The sequence below is a fragment of the Sinohyriopsis cumingii genome, chromosome 14, assembly GCF_028554795.1.
Source record: "Sinohyriopsis cumingii isolate HCF-2022 chromosome 14, ASM2855479v2, whole genome shotgun sequence".
In the NCBI taxonomy this organism is placed as follows: domain Eukaryota; kingdom Metazoa; phylum Mollusca; class Bivalvia; order Unionida; family Unionidae; genus Sinohyriopsis; species Sinohyriopsis cumingii.
This window is the reverse complement of record NC_142974.1, coordinates 84,959,885-84,976,344: the sequence shown is the minus strand read 5'-3', so window position 1 is coordinate 84,976,344 and position 16,460 is coordinate 84,959,885. Positions and strand designations below refer to the sequence as shown.

Sequence of the window (16,460 nt, the reverse complement as noted above, 5' to 3'; positions counted from 1 at the left end):
CTATTTATTGTATATATTGCCAGGATAGATGTAGCATCACACTGTAATCCAACATCTTACAGCTTACTGCATGAAACCTTACAGATGAAAATAATTGCAAGTTTACCAGATGAGGTTTGTACTGAGCGGATTCTTCTGTCTGAAGGGAAAAAAATTCACTGTAAAGGCCATTTACTGCACAAACCATTTTTGAAGAAAAACAAAGTTTTTGAAAACTTTATTTAAAAAGAACTGAATTTTATGTGCTTTATCTACACATTACAGAAAAAGTGGGAACCAGACCACTGGGGACCAGAACTGTTACACTGGCACAATAATGAATGAATGAATATTTTGCTTAGAAGGCTAGCACATGATTACTGACAATTTATTATCCTACTGGTGTAATCAAGACAGTTTAAGGGCAAATGCGGATTAATGAAGTGATATAGTCATAAAGGAAGTGCTTCCCCTAAGAATGAAATACATTGTCAGAACTGGGGTCAAAATAATAATTTGAGGATCTCTGATTTACAATTCAGGTTGGAGGTAAACTCTGAATATGGTCCAAGTTGGTCTCAGATGACTTTCAAGTCTGTGTATAAACATGGCTGATCCTTCGCGAATACTAGAAAAAATCAGAGATCAACCAAACAAGAATTTGGTAAAAACACTGAAGTAAGTATTTTGATTTTCTGTATTGTTTAAATGTTAATTGCATTGTTCAAGATATTTTTAGAGGAATATTTAAGTGTGGCTCATATATTTCTTTTGTTCATGTAAAAATGCAGAAACATGTTTTTTATTCCAGTGCTTAAAAAAGGGCTAAAATATAAGAGATTCAGGAATACTTCTTACATCCAACTCGAAATTCCTCCTCAATGTGATCAGAGCTTGGACAGATTGGAAAAGCAAATGTTTAGTAAATTATGCTTTCTCCTAGAATACATGCCTGATCACATTAACATTAGGAAACTTCACCTTTTCTGTCTATAATATATAGACAAAGAGCAATAACTCTTGTCCTTTACCTCACCTAGCTAGTTTGCACTAGTTTAAGCTAAGCAAAACATAGTTTAACATGATGCTCATATTGTAGGGAGGATGGGAGGGTAATTTCTACATTCAATTTCTACACGCCTGATTTCTTCTTTGTTTCAAATGTAGACACAATTAAAATCTGCAAAGCAAGCAAGTTTAATTAATATATTTAGTAAGATATTTTCTGTAAAACTAATTTTTTTCACTTTAAAATATGTGTATCAGGCATCAGAAGAGAGTCTAACTATATGTGGCTCTGAATACTGAATAAAAATTCATTTTAATTTCAGTAAATGAAAATTTGCCGTATTCATATGGAGCTATCAAACTCCAGGAACTAATGTTCAAAGCTACTCAATGGCAGCAAGGGTGTGTAGTTTTGTTGAGAAAAGGTTTGGGTGACAATGGTAGAAAGGAAATGAGTTATGATTCACAAGTAAAGGATGATAATACCGATTATATACAGTGCCAAGAATGGAACCTGGGTGTGATCTCTTATGTATAAAGCTGCATTCAAATCGTTGTTCCAACATTGGCAGACAATTCCACTAGATGATTATCAAATTCTGCAGATTCAGCTAAACACCTACACTAAACAATGGTGCTGATAATTATACTCTGCTGATTCATCAAGCATAACTACACTCAACAATGATACAGAAAGCTGATAATCAAAATTCTGCTGAATTAGCATATGTAATTCCATTAAATGATGTTACAAGAAGCTGATGATCAAATTCTGCTGATTCAAAAGACAGAACAACACTAAACAATGATACTGGGAGCTGATAATCAAATTCCACTGAAGTTATATCAATATAGAGCTGAATATAAAACTTTCTTTAAATCCAACACCAATAATTATGGGAATTAATGTTTTTTGTTGTTGTTTTTAGGTTTAACACCATTCCTTAGCACAAGATAGGCAATACATAGGCTTTGTATGGCGGCCATTATAACTCGTAGAGAAGGAACTGTGGAAAATTCCAGAAAAAAAAAAAAACCTTTTGACAAACCAACATTGACTGAACTTGAGACTCGAACCCACGCTGACAGAGGTGAGATGGCAGTGATTGGTAAAGGCAACCATTCGGCCACCTGGAATAATTGTGTGGAAACAAATGTGGATTGGCTCAACCATCAGGGGTCATAACTCTGGTAAAAGATGACAAGTGCATTCAACAATACAACCATTATGTGCCAAAAGTTCCCCAACACAGAAATAAGGCAGTTTTCAGTCAAACTACTATTCTTTAAATGCAAAATTAAATACTTCAAGATTTATGCAGTATACTTTGATTTATTTTGTTAGTATTTTCAAGTCTATGCTTAACATTAAATTTCCATATGTAGTTAAATTCATTGATTGTGGTGTGGGTAAAGGACACTGGTTTCTGCAGACAGATTATTGTTCATCAGGTAACTGATTTTGCACCATGCAGCAGCCATGAAACCCATGAAAACTGGTAACAGAAGAGAAATCACGAATTGTCATTATATCTTCCTACACTACAAAAAAGAGTGAATACAGCAAAATCAATAATTTGCTGCAAAGCATAGCTGCGTTTTGATGTACCTTGTTCAAATTTGTCTTCATCCCTGGAACTGATCAAGGTGAGGAAATCCTCCACAGGACTTGTTGTTCCAACCTAAAAAGAATATTTAACATAAGGATATTAGGGTTTGATTGAAACTTTTATTTATATGTATATAACACGCTCCAACTAGTACCATATATACTCATTTCTCAGTCAAGTCCAACTGCAAACTGAACTACCCCAGATCTGTCATCATAGAAATATATGCAACTAAAATAAAATCAACCAAAACCTTAAACACAAATTTTCTTTTCTTGTGACCCTGTCACAAAGGACAAAGAGTCAAGCAAGGATGAACAGAATCAATTGTGTTTGAGTCATAATAATCCATGAATACATGGTACAAATCCATTAAGGGGTTTAGGAGAAAGTGAAAATCAAAAATGGAAACCAAAACCTTATCAAACTGTTAATGGCAAACTCTGACAATGCCATCACAACTGTAAAAATGACTTCTACAATTGTGTTTTCTGGAGGTTACGGTAGCAGTTACCCAACTTCTGAACCCTACTTACTTCAGTCACTTTGGCCCTGGCAATATCTTTCATGCCACCCTCCAGACTAGCATCAATACGACGACGTTTAACTGCAGGACCTGCATCTCCACCCTCACTGAAATGCAAAGGGAAACCTCAACATTAAATAATTGTATATCACACTGTGAGTTAATGTAAAAATTACTGACCACCTCAGGACTTAACTCTCCAACATCAAAGAAATTCAAAAGGGAAATTGCAATGTTAAATAGCAGTATAAGATAACACAAAAATCAATGGGTGACCAAGTGGTCAAAAATGCTTGCCGTTACTGATAGCTATCATCTCACCTCTCTCCACGTGGTTTCGAGTCTCAAGTTCGGCCAATGTATGTGAGAAAGCTGCCAGTAGCTTCCTGTGGGTCGGTGGTTCTTCCGGTGTATTTCTGGCTTCTTTATCTGCCAATTACACAGACTGTGATGTATCTCACGCTGAGAAATGGCATTAAACCCAAAACAATATTAACAACAGCAAAAAATTCACTGAGTACCCAAGGTCTAGCCTTTCCACCTCAATGAAATGCTAATTGGAAATCAAAGTTTTAATAACTGTACATCTCACTGTGAAATAACACAAAAATCATGGAGCACCTTAAGACTTGCTTCTCTGATGAGTGTCAGGGAAAAACAAAGGCACATGTAATTCCAAAGTTTGTGACATCATTTGCAAACAACAATCTCAAATATGTGTTGCAACTAAAATGTATAAAATGTTAAGTCCTAGAATAAACAGTTATTGCCAATTACAATGAGCAAGTCCATTTCCAGATGTTTTAATGTAGTATTGGATGTGTCATTATAAAGACAGAAGATGCTGCCCTCAGGCTATCATTGTCTAGCCAGCATGTATACATGCTGCCCTCAGGCTATCATTGTCTAGCCAGCATGTATACATGCTGCCCTCAGGCTGTCATTGTCTAGCCAGGATGTATACATGCTGCCCTCAGGGTGTCATTGTCTAGCCAGTATGTATACATGCAGCCCTCAGGCTGTCATTGTCTAGCCAGCATGTATACATGCTGCCCTCAGGCTGTCATTGTCTAGCCAGCATGTATACATGCAAAGACTGCATTGGACATGTAAATCTTTACTTTAAATCTAATTTCATGTTAAATATTTTATTAATCATACACATTTCCCTACATTAAATCGCATTAAGAAAATATCTGATATACAAAAATAACAATGACGTACTGTCAATTCATGATTTGTTTCCGTATACCAATTTTCTGTGAGCAGCAGTTTTCATGGATTTTGTGGTTTCCTACAATCAATGAATTTAAAACCATTGCAAGCAAGATTCCTTTTGTCTTAGCATGTCATTTCACTTGTAATTAGTATTCATTTTTGCTTTTTCTAAATGTAATATCTATAAAGAAACAATATGAAGCATTACAATAACTAAAGAATTCTCTATTTATGATATTATGAGCATTGCACTGGGATTTCAAAACTTATAAAGCAACAATATGTTTTAGAATATGACAATAAATCCAGGACTACTGAAGTGTTAAACTGGGATGTTGCCTGCTTGTTGTACTATCTCCCATCAGTGAAATAATGTAACTTACTCTTCTTTAAATATATCTTCTCCAGTTTTCTGATCCTTCTTTTTCACAACCTCCAGTTTGAAGAGCTTTGGTAATTTTTTGATACTTTGTTCACAAGCTGCAATAATCTCTTGTGGTGGTTTTAGAGAATTAGCAACTAGGGGAGACAATTCTGGTAGCGGCTCATCTGGATTTAAAGCTCGGTGTTGCATACACTGAAAGTAATAAAGCAATGAACTTAGACAACTGCTTTAATTTACAGTCATATGTATGATGAACACCTTTTACTGTAGAACAAGAAACATCAAAAATTTTCCAGACTGAATCTGTTGAAGGGATCATGGTACTAAGCTACCTACCGCTTTCACTCCTTGTGTAATGTTAAATCAACTGTAATGTTTGCCAGCCTGATTTAGGAACAAAATCATGCCTGAAAACATCAACCGTTTTTTGATTGCTTATTTAAATAAAATTATTTCATTCTGCATCACTGTTCTTTTTTCTGTTACTCAACCAGATCTAGCAATGAAAGCATGGTAACTTGTTCATCTCACACTGTCATCTTAACTTTCAAACTGTCAAATAATGCACACCAGTGGAACAAATGATTGCCATACCCAAAAATATTCAATACGTAATAACTATTAATCTGATAAATATTTCTTCGCTATTTCTTTATTCTCACATACAAAACATTAATACTAAAGAATAGTTTGAATCACTCCAAAGAATTTTTACTTGATATGTTTATTGGATGTTATTGTGTGCATTTGATAAGCGTCAGTGAAAGCATGATCAATGCATTATCCAAAATGGCAGACAACAACAAATATAATGTGAAATCATCCAGGCTTTGACTTGTAGAATAACACATGCTAGTCATATGAAGAAAGGTTTTCTGGGTAGAAAAACATGGGTGCAAGTCATACATTAGCATGTATAATACATCAAGAAATACAGTTGTGTGCCCATATGTTAGCAGCTTTTGTCAATTTACATCTAAGATAGTAAGATCATTGAAAAGGGAACATGATAATGCCAGTTTTCAGGTGTTTCCATACCAATGACCATGAAAAGGATTTTGTTATTGCTGCTGTTGTAGGGTTTAATGCCATTTTCCAGCACAAGATAGGCTATACATAGCAGCCAGTATAAATGGTAGAGAAAGAACCAGGGGAAAAACCTCGAAAGAACCAATGACCTATGAGAAGCTAATGCCAAGCTTTCTCACATACCCACATTGGCCAAACCCCGAGAGTCAACCGACGCAGACAGAGGTGAGATGGCAGTGATCTGTAATGGTGAGCACTTTAGACCACTTGGCCACTTGGGGCCCACGATGACAAGGAAACTGGTTAGGTAAATGAACGTGGCTAAGAACCTATGTGCATGACCCTGACTAGAAACCTGACAATGTACAAGACTTTGACAAGAAACTTGTCAATGTACACAACTTTCTCTTTATAGAGTGTTGGCAACTTCATAATACCCTCCACCTCGTACAACTAATCAAGACTATAAAGTTGAAGCATTGGTGTGTGTGTGTGTGTGTGTGTGTGTGTGTGTGTGTGATATGGATTTTTAATGTAGTTTCAACAATTTTTCAGTCATATCGCTACAATGTCTGCATACATATAACATGATGTCCCACCCAGTCACATTATCCTGACACCAGGCAGACCAGGCCTAACACTAACTTCTTAATGCTGAGGACCTAGTGAGGCAGCTGTTAGTACCATTTTTTTTAATAAGTCTTTGGTATGGCTCAGTCGGCGATCGAACCTATGATCTCAAGCATCCGAGGCAGACACTTTGAAGCATTGGTAGATTTCAACATGATGGGAGAGATGCTGTCCTTTTGGAGCCTTCCCCGATCAGTTCAAACTAAGAAGATAAATGACTGTCAGGTACAACTGGTGACCCAGGGAATTATTCTTTTCAGAAAGCCAAGTACCAGCAACGTCCTCATCTTACTGGTAAAATAAATTCAGACACCTTCAGTACTGTTCCCCCAGCCCTTGACAAAAGCTTTTCACATGTCTGCTCCACTGTTTTATAAAGTGGACAAAAATGTGTTTCATGCTATAGCTTGTCCGGGTTGTTGTGACTCTCTGTATGAAAAACTGAAGAAGTTCAGAGGCTGGCATCTCAGGACTGCCCCTCCAACTTGCCACTCAACCCACATAGGTGTTTCAAAACAATCAGCATTAGCAACTGCTGAGGGAAGATAGAAGGACTTGAGAAAGAAGGCTCTCCACCCTGAAGGTCTTTGAGGGAAAGTGGCATGTTTTCAGGGACTGGTACCATATCAAAAACATTGTCTCTCTGAGTGCCTCATTCCCTCAACTGGCTGAATTTTTCCTCTGCCTCTTTGAGGTGAACCAGTTGGCCTCAGCTACTATCAGAAGCTACCACTCCATGATATCAGAAACATTCTGGCAGTATGGCAAACGTGATATCAGGCATGATAAAAAATCTGTCATTTCTTTAAGCAAAACCCTTCATCATGTTTCCAAAATATAATCTGTCATGAGTTTTAACATGGCTCAAATGAAATATTTTAAATCCTTTAGAACACACTTCACCAAAGTTACTAACACATACGTTTCCTGATAGCTTTAGCTTCAGTATGCGAGGTGAATGACATATTTTCTGACAACCCAAACTATCTTCAGTTCATATTGGATGGTTCGATGGTCTTCTTGACACAACCAGGAATTGTATCCAAAACTTGGTTACTATCTGTCGGCAATCAAAGCGTTGTCAGTTGTCATTCGCTTGCTCCCTTCTATAGATTGGTCAAGAGTCACAGGAATGCAAGATCCTGTTCACATACTCAAGCACTACTTGAAACATATAGTGAAGTCAAATCACATGCCAATGCCTCTGACTTTTGGTGAACACCGGGAAACTGGATATCACCACACAAGTCCTTTCTTTGTGGCTTGAATGTGTTATACGCTTAGCATACTCAGAGGTCCTACACACTAGATCAGAGTCACCTCATGAAGATTACCATGTGAGAGATTTGTGATCACAGAGCCTCACGATCGAACATATCATTTAAATCTGAGATATAGTAGGAGCTTATAGTAGGAGCTGTTGGCCGGCATGAAGAGTGACCCTTATTGAGCCTTTATCTCCAAGATTTAGCTTTGCAGAGACAATCCTTGAATCTGGGAGGTCCGGTGGCAGCAGCCCAGATGACACTAGACCCAATTAAAACAATCTGCACAACCAATCAGCTTTGCTGGATTCACCAGTGAAATTTTGAGGATTAAAGATTTCACTAATTATCTTCTTAGCAATATGTAGGGGTCACAGGTCAAGTGACTATAGGCTGTACTGCTAATGTAATTAGGAGAATGAGTTATATATGGCTTGAGGAACGAAGCCATCATTCCCTAGAAGGATACCCAGGTTAAAGGTTGGATGCTCAGCATTCCCTCTTCCTATTATTATTCTAACATAAATGTTTTTGGGGAATGTATCTGAAGGAGAAAGCAAATTTTTAAATAAAATGTATTTCTCTTAGAATGCTTATCCAATCACATTACTTAAAAACCCTACTGACAGACCCTGCCATGCGAGTATACTAATTAGTATAATGCTCAGCTTAAAAACTTGTGTCACCTGGCAGTGGCATGGGGAGGTAATGGGCAAGAGTTATTGCACTTTGTATGAGATGGACAGGAAAACATGCTTTTCATCTTTTAGTAGTGCTGGATTTCTTGAGGAAGCAGGCTTATATCCCTAACATTGATGAAGTTCGAGAATGTATATGAGAAAAACCTTGGCTGTCCTACATCTGTTTAACTGCAGCAAAACTATTTCCAACTAAACTTTTTAATTTAAATTATAAAAACTAATTAGTTTGGTAAGATCTGGCAACAGTTTACCTGGTATAATCTCTGGAAGTAGGGATTAAAGGTCAGCTTTGGCTTCATTGCCTCTGTTGTCTCACCATCCTCATCCCTGAAAAAAAGATTTTGTGATAGACAAAGCTGAAGCACCACCTTCACTACTAACTACTTAATCAAACAATGGATACACTATGCCCTATTACATACATTATTTAGAGTTCATTTTGGGGGGACATAAGTAAATACTTAATTGGTTGCTAAATCAGAAACATCCGAGGGATACCTCCAGTTGCCAGAAGGGCCCTAGACTTACCCCCTACCTATGGTATAACAAACTTAATATAGTATGGTGCAACACCGGGATGTATGACTGACTTTGAATACTAATGCTGGAGTGGCAACTTCCCTTACTGATGTGCCTTCTGACTGTTTCCTTAACAACTGTATCTAGAGCCTATGGCATAATGTGTAATGTTACCAAGGGTAGTATATTAACCCTGAATAAAACATACTGCAATAGGATGCAATGTTGCCAAGGAAACTAATGCAAATGCAATAAGGTGTGATGTTACCAAAGACAGTACAGTAACTGTTCATACAGCCAAATGCAATAAGGTGATGTTACCAGGGACAGTACAGTAACTGTACATACAGCCAAATGCAATAAGGTGTGATGCTGCCAAGGAAAGTATAGTAAATGTACATACAGCCAAATGCAATAAGTTGTGATGTTATGTTACCAAGGAAAGTACAGTAACTGTACATACAGCCAACTGCAATAAGGTGTGATGATGCCAAGGACAGTACAGTAACCATGAATAGAACCTATTGCAAGAAGGTGTGATGTTGACAAGGGCAGTACAGTAAATTCCACCTGTATTACACTGGCCAGAATATGATTCGCAATCAGTCAATTGGCATGTAAAGTTTTTGTCTCTCCTATGAAAGATTTGACATAGACATCTAAATAGCTTTTTCCTCTCTTAAGAATGGTGAGAAACTGAATCTAAATAAATTTTTCTCTTATAAATTGTTAAAATTTTGGGATCAATAAGATTTCCTGTGAATGACGTGACACAGACACCTAAATAGCTTCTTCCTCTAATGTTAATGGTGAGTAAGGGGTATCTCAATAGCTTTTGTCTCTCCAATGAATGGTTAAAACCTGCATCTAAATAGCATTTGTCTCCTATGAATGGTGTGACATAAGTATCAAAATAGCTGTTGTCTCTCCTATGAACAGAAAAAAATAAGTGAACTTTCCTGATTGTGATAGCAGCTACAATGGTGATTCATCAAGAGACACATTTATGTTACGGTTAAGTTACATGTCTTTCACAGAATTTGCCTCACTTCATCGATCTTACAAGCTAGTGATTCCAGATTGTGCGTTTAGGGAGGGCACCTGCCTCTTTCCATCAGTCTTACAAGGTAGGGATTCAAGGTTGTGCATTTAGGCAGGGCACCTACCTCTTTCCATCAGTCTTACAAGTTAGTGATTCCAGATTGTGCATTTAGGCAGGGCACCTGCCTCTTTCCATCAGCCTTACAAGGTAGTGATTCCAGAGTGTGCAATTAGGCAGGGCACCTGCCTCTTTCCATCAGTCTTACAAGGTAGGGATTCAAGGTTGTGCATTTAGGTAGGGCACCTGCCTCTTTCCATCAGTCTTACAATGTAGTGATTCAAGGTTGTGCATTTAGGCAGGGCACCTGTCTCTTTCCAACAGTCTTACGAGGTAGTGATTCAAGGTTGTGCATTTAGGTAGGGCACCTGCCTCTTTCCATCAGTCTTACAAGGTAGTGATTCAAGGTTGTGCATTTAGGCAGGGCACCTGTCTCTTTCCATCAGTCTTACGAGGTAGTGATTCAAGGTTGTGCATTTAGGCAGGGCACCTGCCTCTTTCCATCGGTCTTACAAGTCGTGAATCAAGGTTGTGCATTTAGGCAGGGCACCTGCCTCTTTCTATCAGAGCACTTTAATTTATATGAATTCTTATGATATAATTTTTCTGTTGCATTAAATTCCACAGAAGAAAAAATTTCTCTCATGTCAGTTAGACTCAGTGTAATTAAGATATTTTTATATGCCTGTAAATAAAAAAGATATTTCTTTCATTCTTATCCAATTCTGGTTGATAAGTACTGAATTCATTTTGATCACATCAGTCATTCTTTTTCTAGAAACAGCCAACAAAGATACTATAATATTTTGGTCCTGATCATCCTATGTGCAAGCCATACACAAAAATGTTTGGTCATAGAACTTATTCAGAAACAAAAATTATCTTTGCAAAACTCATTTTTCTTTAAACTACAATGATTTTCACCTCAGGGGCCCCAAGTGGCCAAGTGGTCTAAAGCGCTCTCCATTATGGATTACTTCCATCTCACCTCTGTCTGTGTGGGTTCGAGTCTCGGATTCGGCTAATATGGGTATGTGAGAAAGCTTGCCAGTAGCTTCTCATGGGTCAGTGGTTCTTTCCGGGGGTTTTGCCCAGTTCTTCCTCCACCATTAATACTGGCTGCCATGTATAGCCTATCATGTGCTGAAAGATGGCGTTAAACCCTACAACAACAACAACTTTCACCTCAGAACTCTTGCCTACAAAATGAACAGTCCTCTTCCATAGATAAGTGCAAACCCTCCAAATGTTGGTCCAGGTATTTGGTCCAGATATAAAGTTTTTATGTAAAACCATTTTGCTTCATTCAGACTCAAAACTCCAAATGCTTCTTCTTATCCTATATGGTAGTCATTGCAATTTTTGGTGGAAGTAAATGGATGATAGCTACAAGTTTTGTGCAGAAATCATTTTTCTTCTTTCAGGAAAAGGCTTTGACCTTTGGACCCTGCGGTAAATAGGCTTCTTCCTTACCCAAATACAAGCAATGTGTAAAGTCTCGTCAAGGTCTGTGAAATAGTACTAATACAATAGAATGTTTCCACTTCATTCCTAAAATATTTCTGTACATGTAATCATGAAACCTAGATATCCTCTACATAATCAGCTGACAATATGGCAACTCTGCTATTCCTCTACATAATCAGCTGACAATAAGGCAATTCTGCTTTCCTCTACATAATCAGCTGACAATATGGCAATTCTGCTATTCCTCTACATAATCAGCTGACAATATGGCAATTCTGCTATTCCTCTACATAATCAGCTGACAATATGGCAACTATGCTATTCCTCTGCATAATAAGCTGACATGGGCCATATCATGATATGGCATTTGTTTTTGTTATACCACACATTATGAGATGGATTTTGGTTTTGTTATATCACACATTAGGATTCTGGCTTTGTTTCATTATAGCACATGTAGAAATGTTCTGATAAATCAGTTTCCCTTTCATGTTAAGTCCATATCCTTTAGTCAATATCAAAAGACATATTTTGACAGTGATTACAACCCTGCAGCCATATAATTGGTTGTGATGTCTCAAGGCACAGTGAACGTATAGTCAAAGGGAATAAACTCTTACACATTACCTCCCCTACACTATGGCTGGACAGGAGAACAAAATAACAGTTCTCTGATGCATTTTAGTCTGTCTGATGCCATACCTGCAGTCATATAGGTAGCAGGGTCCAGTTTCCTAAATTGGCCCCTGGCAAATTTCTTAACTTAAGGCTATGGTGTGACTTTTTCAGTTATTATTGTTTACTATTTATGGATATGGCTATATTTGTGAACTAGGTGTTTCAGGCTTGTGTTGTTCTTGATATTGATGTCAGGCATGTACACCTTCCAAAGCCATTCTGCATTATGTTGACAGCGAAATACCAATAGTCGGCTAGGAAGAAGAGCTAGCCTCCCATAGCACTAGACACTTGGGTCCAAGGTAGGTAGAATATCTCCAAAACGGCTTGGATGACAACTATTCTAAATTGCATCAAACTATTTAGGAGACAATGTTTTTCAAAATTTTCATCCAGGGAAAGGGCTTGCATTTGCACTGTGAGCACCACATGCTGTCAAAAATGGCCTTTGGATGTGAAAAATACATGTATAAAATAGGGGTTGGGGTGCATAAACTTCTTCTGCTATGAACTGCCATTGACTTCTCTGGTCAAGTGAATAGTATTCTTATGCTTTGTTTTAATATAGGTATCTCAAAATATGGACCTTTTTGAGCTCACTTGTGTATTTGATTTTTTAAGATTTTTTATACTAGGTCGCTGATTGCGGCATTAAATTTGTACATAAAAACTGGCCCCTGCCCCCTGTAAGTAGTTGTGATGTCCTGATTCCAAGACTGTATAGACAAAGGGAAGAAGCTCTTAAACATTACATCCTCTTCACCATGGCTAGGTGGGTATAACAAAATACCAGTTTGCTCATAAGTTTTAACCTGTCTGATGCAATAAATGTTGTTTTCACTTTTAAATGACTTTGACCTTCTCAGTGGCAAACTCTGAATCAAAACTAAAAGCCAAAAGATTTGAAAATTTGGGAATTATGACCACACATAAACCTATTATTGAGAATACTGATGGACTGAAGGGTTCAGACAGAACAGCACATACAAAAAATGACCAAATGAGATGGTCATACATAGCAGAACATACATAACTACGTAAGTCTTTTCTTCCTTTTATCTCTGAACTCATTCAGCCACAATATTGTTGACAGTATCATTGCTGTTAGGCAACTTGCTGTGTCTAGCTGCCTGTGTCAAAGAATTTTTATCTAACTGGTAAATTATGTAAACATCATGCACATGTATTCTTTCTTACTGTAATTTATCTGCATATGTCCCATAAAAATCCATGAAATTTTCACCATTTGTGATAAATAAATTTATCTACACAGTCATATATCTTTCTGTGTTGCGTGTCCAAATTTATGCACAATTTATAAAATTATCTGAATTATTTTTACACTCTCATTATTCTCTTCTTGCAATAATTCTATAGTGGGTAACCGATCCAGTGGCCTCAATGGTTAGAGCATCTGCCTTAGATGAGTAAGGTCGCAGGTTTGATATTCTATGCTGGAGTCAAATATCATTAACTAAGAAAATGCCAAGCATATATTTCCTCTGTTTCATCAATATTTTCAGATCAAATCCAAGAAACCCTTTGTTTTCACTCTCATAATCATCAAAACATCACTCTGAAATCGACCATTTCTTAAAATTTTTCATGAACCTGTATATCAAAGCCATTCTCAAACAGTAATCATAGTTTATGAGGATTTAATATTTCAACAAAGGAAAGTCATCATTTTTTAAATTAGTTTTATATTATCAGATTCTTGCAAAAACACATTTGCGACCAATCAGAGATGGTTTTTTTTTACTCCTGACCCATTCAACACGATTATAGATAGAATTTGCCATTAAATGAAGATAAAAAAAATAGACCTTACGTAAATGTGGGATCAGGGCTGGATAAGAAAGATAAAATTTTACAATATTCATCAAATATTTCCAAAGAAAACATTTAAGCAATTACCTTTGGTGAGCATTTTTTTTCATTAAAAGTATGGCTTGTTTATTTACCACAAAATAAAAGCTCACACAATATCAAGGGAGTTAACAAGTCTCAGTCTGATCATTTCCTTTGGAATTTAAATCTGAGTTATGCCCCTAAACACAATTTGACTGGCATAGCATAAAAGAACAATTTAACTAAATACAGAAATGTGCCTATTATAAGGAAGTAAATTCTTTTGGAAAATTATGTTTCTCCAAGAATACTTTCCTGATTAAATTATATAAGGAAAATAAACTCTGCTACCTCCTGAATCCAGCCCTCCAAAAAATAAAACTCTTGTGTTTTGTCCCAATACCAAATCAATAAAGGTAAGAAACTCTTACACATTACATATCCCTGATCACTACTAAATGATGCCAGTTTTAAGCTGCACAATACAACAGCTAGGATGCTCACATTTGCCAGGAAGTTGGGAGGGATTTATCATAAGGTAATCGAGTGAGATTTCTCTGAGAAACAATTTGCTCAAAAATTTGCTTTCTCCTTTTGAATACACTACCTGATGAAACTAATTTTAAAGGAATAAGTAAAAGTAATGAGCAACCGATGTCTGCCACAAGAACCCTTCAAATGAAAAATGGTTTGATTCTCCATGAATGATAGCCTGTCCTCATAACCTGATAGCATCACATCCAATGATCACATCAATCATGGCAACAACATCTACATAAAAAAGAATAAAGTTCAATACATCTTCTGAGTAAATCCAATGAAAGTGCTAAACTACAGCCCATACGCAAGTTGTGCTGACATCAAATGGGCTTGGTGGTTGTATGATCAGCAGCCACTGTAACAAGAAAATTCAAATCCTGTCTTTCCAAAGCTATATTCTGGAGATAAAAAGTTTAGAAAGTTACTGTGCATGGCTTTTCTCTGTCTGATACTGAACAAATTTTAAAAAGCCAGGCACACCAAGACTGGTCTAATTTCATGAGCTGAAATCTTCATAAGGCAACTCTGACCTTATGAGACTTTTGAGTATGCCAAACATATAATCCACGTCAGCAATGACAGTAGGGCTTATGGGGTGATTTCCTTTTTCTCTGCCTTCACTGGCAGAAATAGATGCTTTCATGCTAGACAGCTTTTCTCTATGCCTGAAGTAATAACTGCAGGCATGGAGACTGTCTTGCATGGCTGTATGTCTTTAAGGATCTGTTGAAGTGAGGGAGTTTATGATGATTCTGATGCCTACCAATGGCAGATTTAGCAGCATTAATAGTGCAACGGAACTATCCGATTTAAACTTGAGATAATTCGGGTCCACTGAAATGGTATGCAAATCAACCTGAATGCCGAAGATAAAGTACATCATATACGATAGAACCTTCAGTGAGGTTCTAGACAAAGGCCTGAAATGTTATGAATTGAGCCATTTAAAAATCCAGGAGAACCAATATGGAAAGAGGGTGAGTGATTTTGACTTAGTCAAGCCAAATTCGATTAGTAGGTTTATAAATCTTTACATGACCAAACTCTCCTATTCCAAATTTCCAATGACTTTTACTCAGACTCCAAGGTCAAAGGTCAGAAAATATGACTGCTCATTGTGGGCTTGAAAAAAATATTAAAGTAATAAAACAATTGTAATAACAATTACTCTGATGCTGCATGCTGGTGATATGTGTGTGTGTGTGTGTGTGTGTTAATGTGTGTGTGTGTTAATGTGTGTGTGTGTTAACTGGAATTTTAGCTTCAAAACATTTTCACTCATATTGCTTCGATGTCTGCAGTGTGTCAGTTTTACAGCGAAGTCTAGCACTGGAGCATCATGCCGCAGACATGTAGCATAATGTCCCAGCCAGACACATTGTTCTGACACAAGGCCGACCTGTCTTAACACTAAACTCTAAAGTGCTGAGGGCAAATCGAGACAGCTGTAAGTACCATTTTTTAAAAGTCTTTGGTACGACTTGTCTGGGCTTCAAACCCATGACCTCCCACATCCAAGGTGACTGCCCTAACAAATAGGCCACCAGAGCTTACCAGTAATACTGGCTTGAGCTCTTTTCAACTTAACTGTACTTACTCCGCCGCTTGACCAAGATCCATGCTGTCTATCAAGTTATCCACGGCTGCCAATTGGTCACCTGCAACAAAATTAAAGTAACCAGTCATTATGCTGTATACTGGTTTGGTTACCTTCTATAAAAATGTAGCAAGTATGTGTAGAAAACAAAATTACTTGCAGTTTGAGGGGAATTATAATGCTGATAGATTGAGCGAACTTGGTTTAAAGAATATAATAATTATTAGGAATGAACAGTACCTCAACTTTAAGTCTCAGGTCATCCCATATTACCACGTGTTTCATTTGGGATGATTAGATGTATGTACATCCACTGTGTGGTCCAGAACAGCAAAAATGTTCATATATAGCAAAATCC

At 37.1% G+C, this 16,460-nt stretch overlaps 1 protein-coding gene across 2 annotated transcripts in view; it reads right to left on the bottom strand.

The window, feature by feature from the left end:
- Positions 1–16,460, bottom strand: part of LOC149784276 (DNA repair protein Ku80-like) — a 75,061-nt gene that overhangs the window by 17,956 nt on the left and 40,645 nt on the right. For both annotated transcript variants that reach the window (XM_089932300.1, XM_089932301.1), the window contains exons 13-17: positions 16,103–16,163; positions 8,603–8,678; positions 4,725–4,918; positions 3,134–3,230; positions 2,597–2,669 (exon numbers count right to left, since the gene is read on the bottom strand). In XM_089932300.1, the coding sequence (XP_089788426.1) occupies positions 2,597–2,669; positions 3,134–3,230; positions 4,725–4,918; positions 8,603–8,678; positions 16,103–16,163 (501 nt within the window). The remainder of the gene's footprint in view (positions 1–2,596; positions 2,670–3,133; positions 3,231–4,724; positions 4,919–8,602; positions 8,679–16,102; positions 16,164–16,460) is intronic.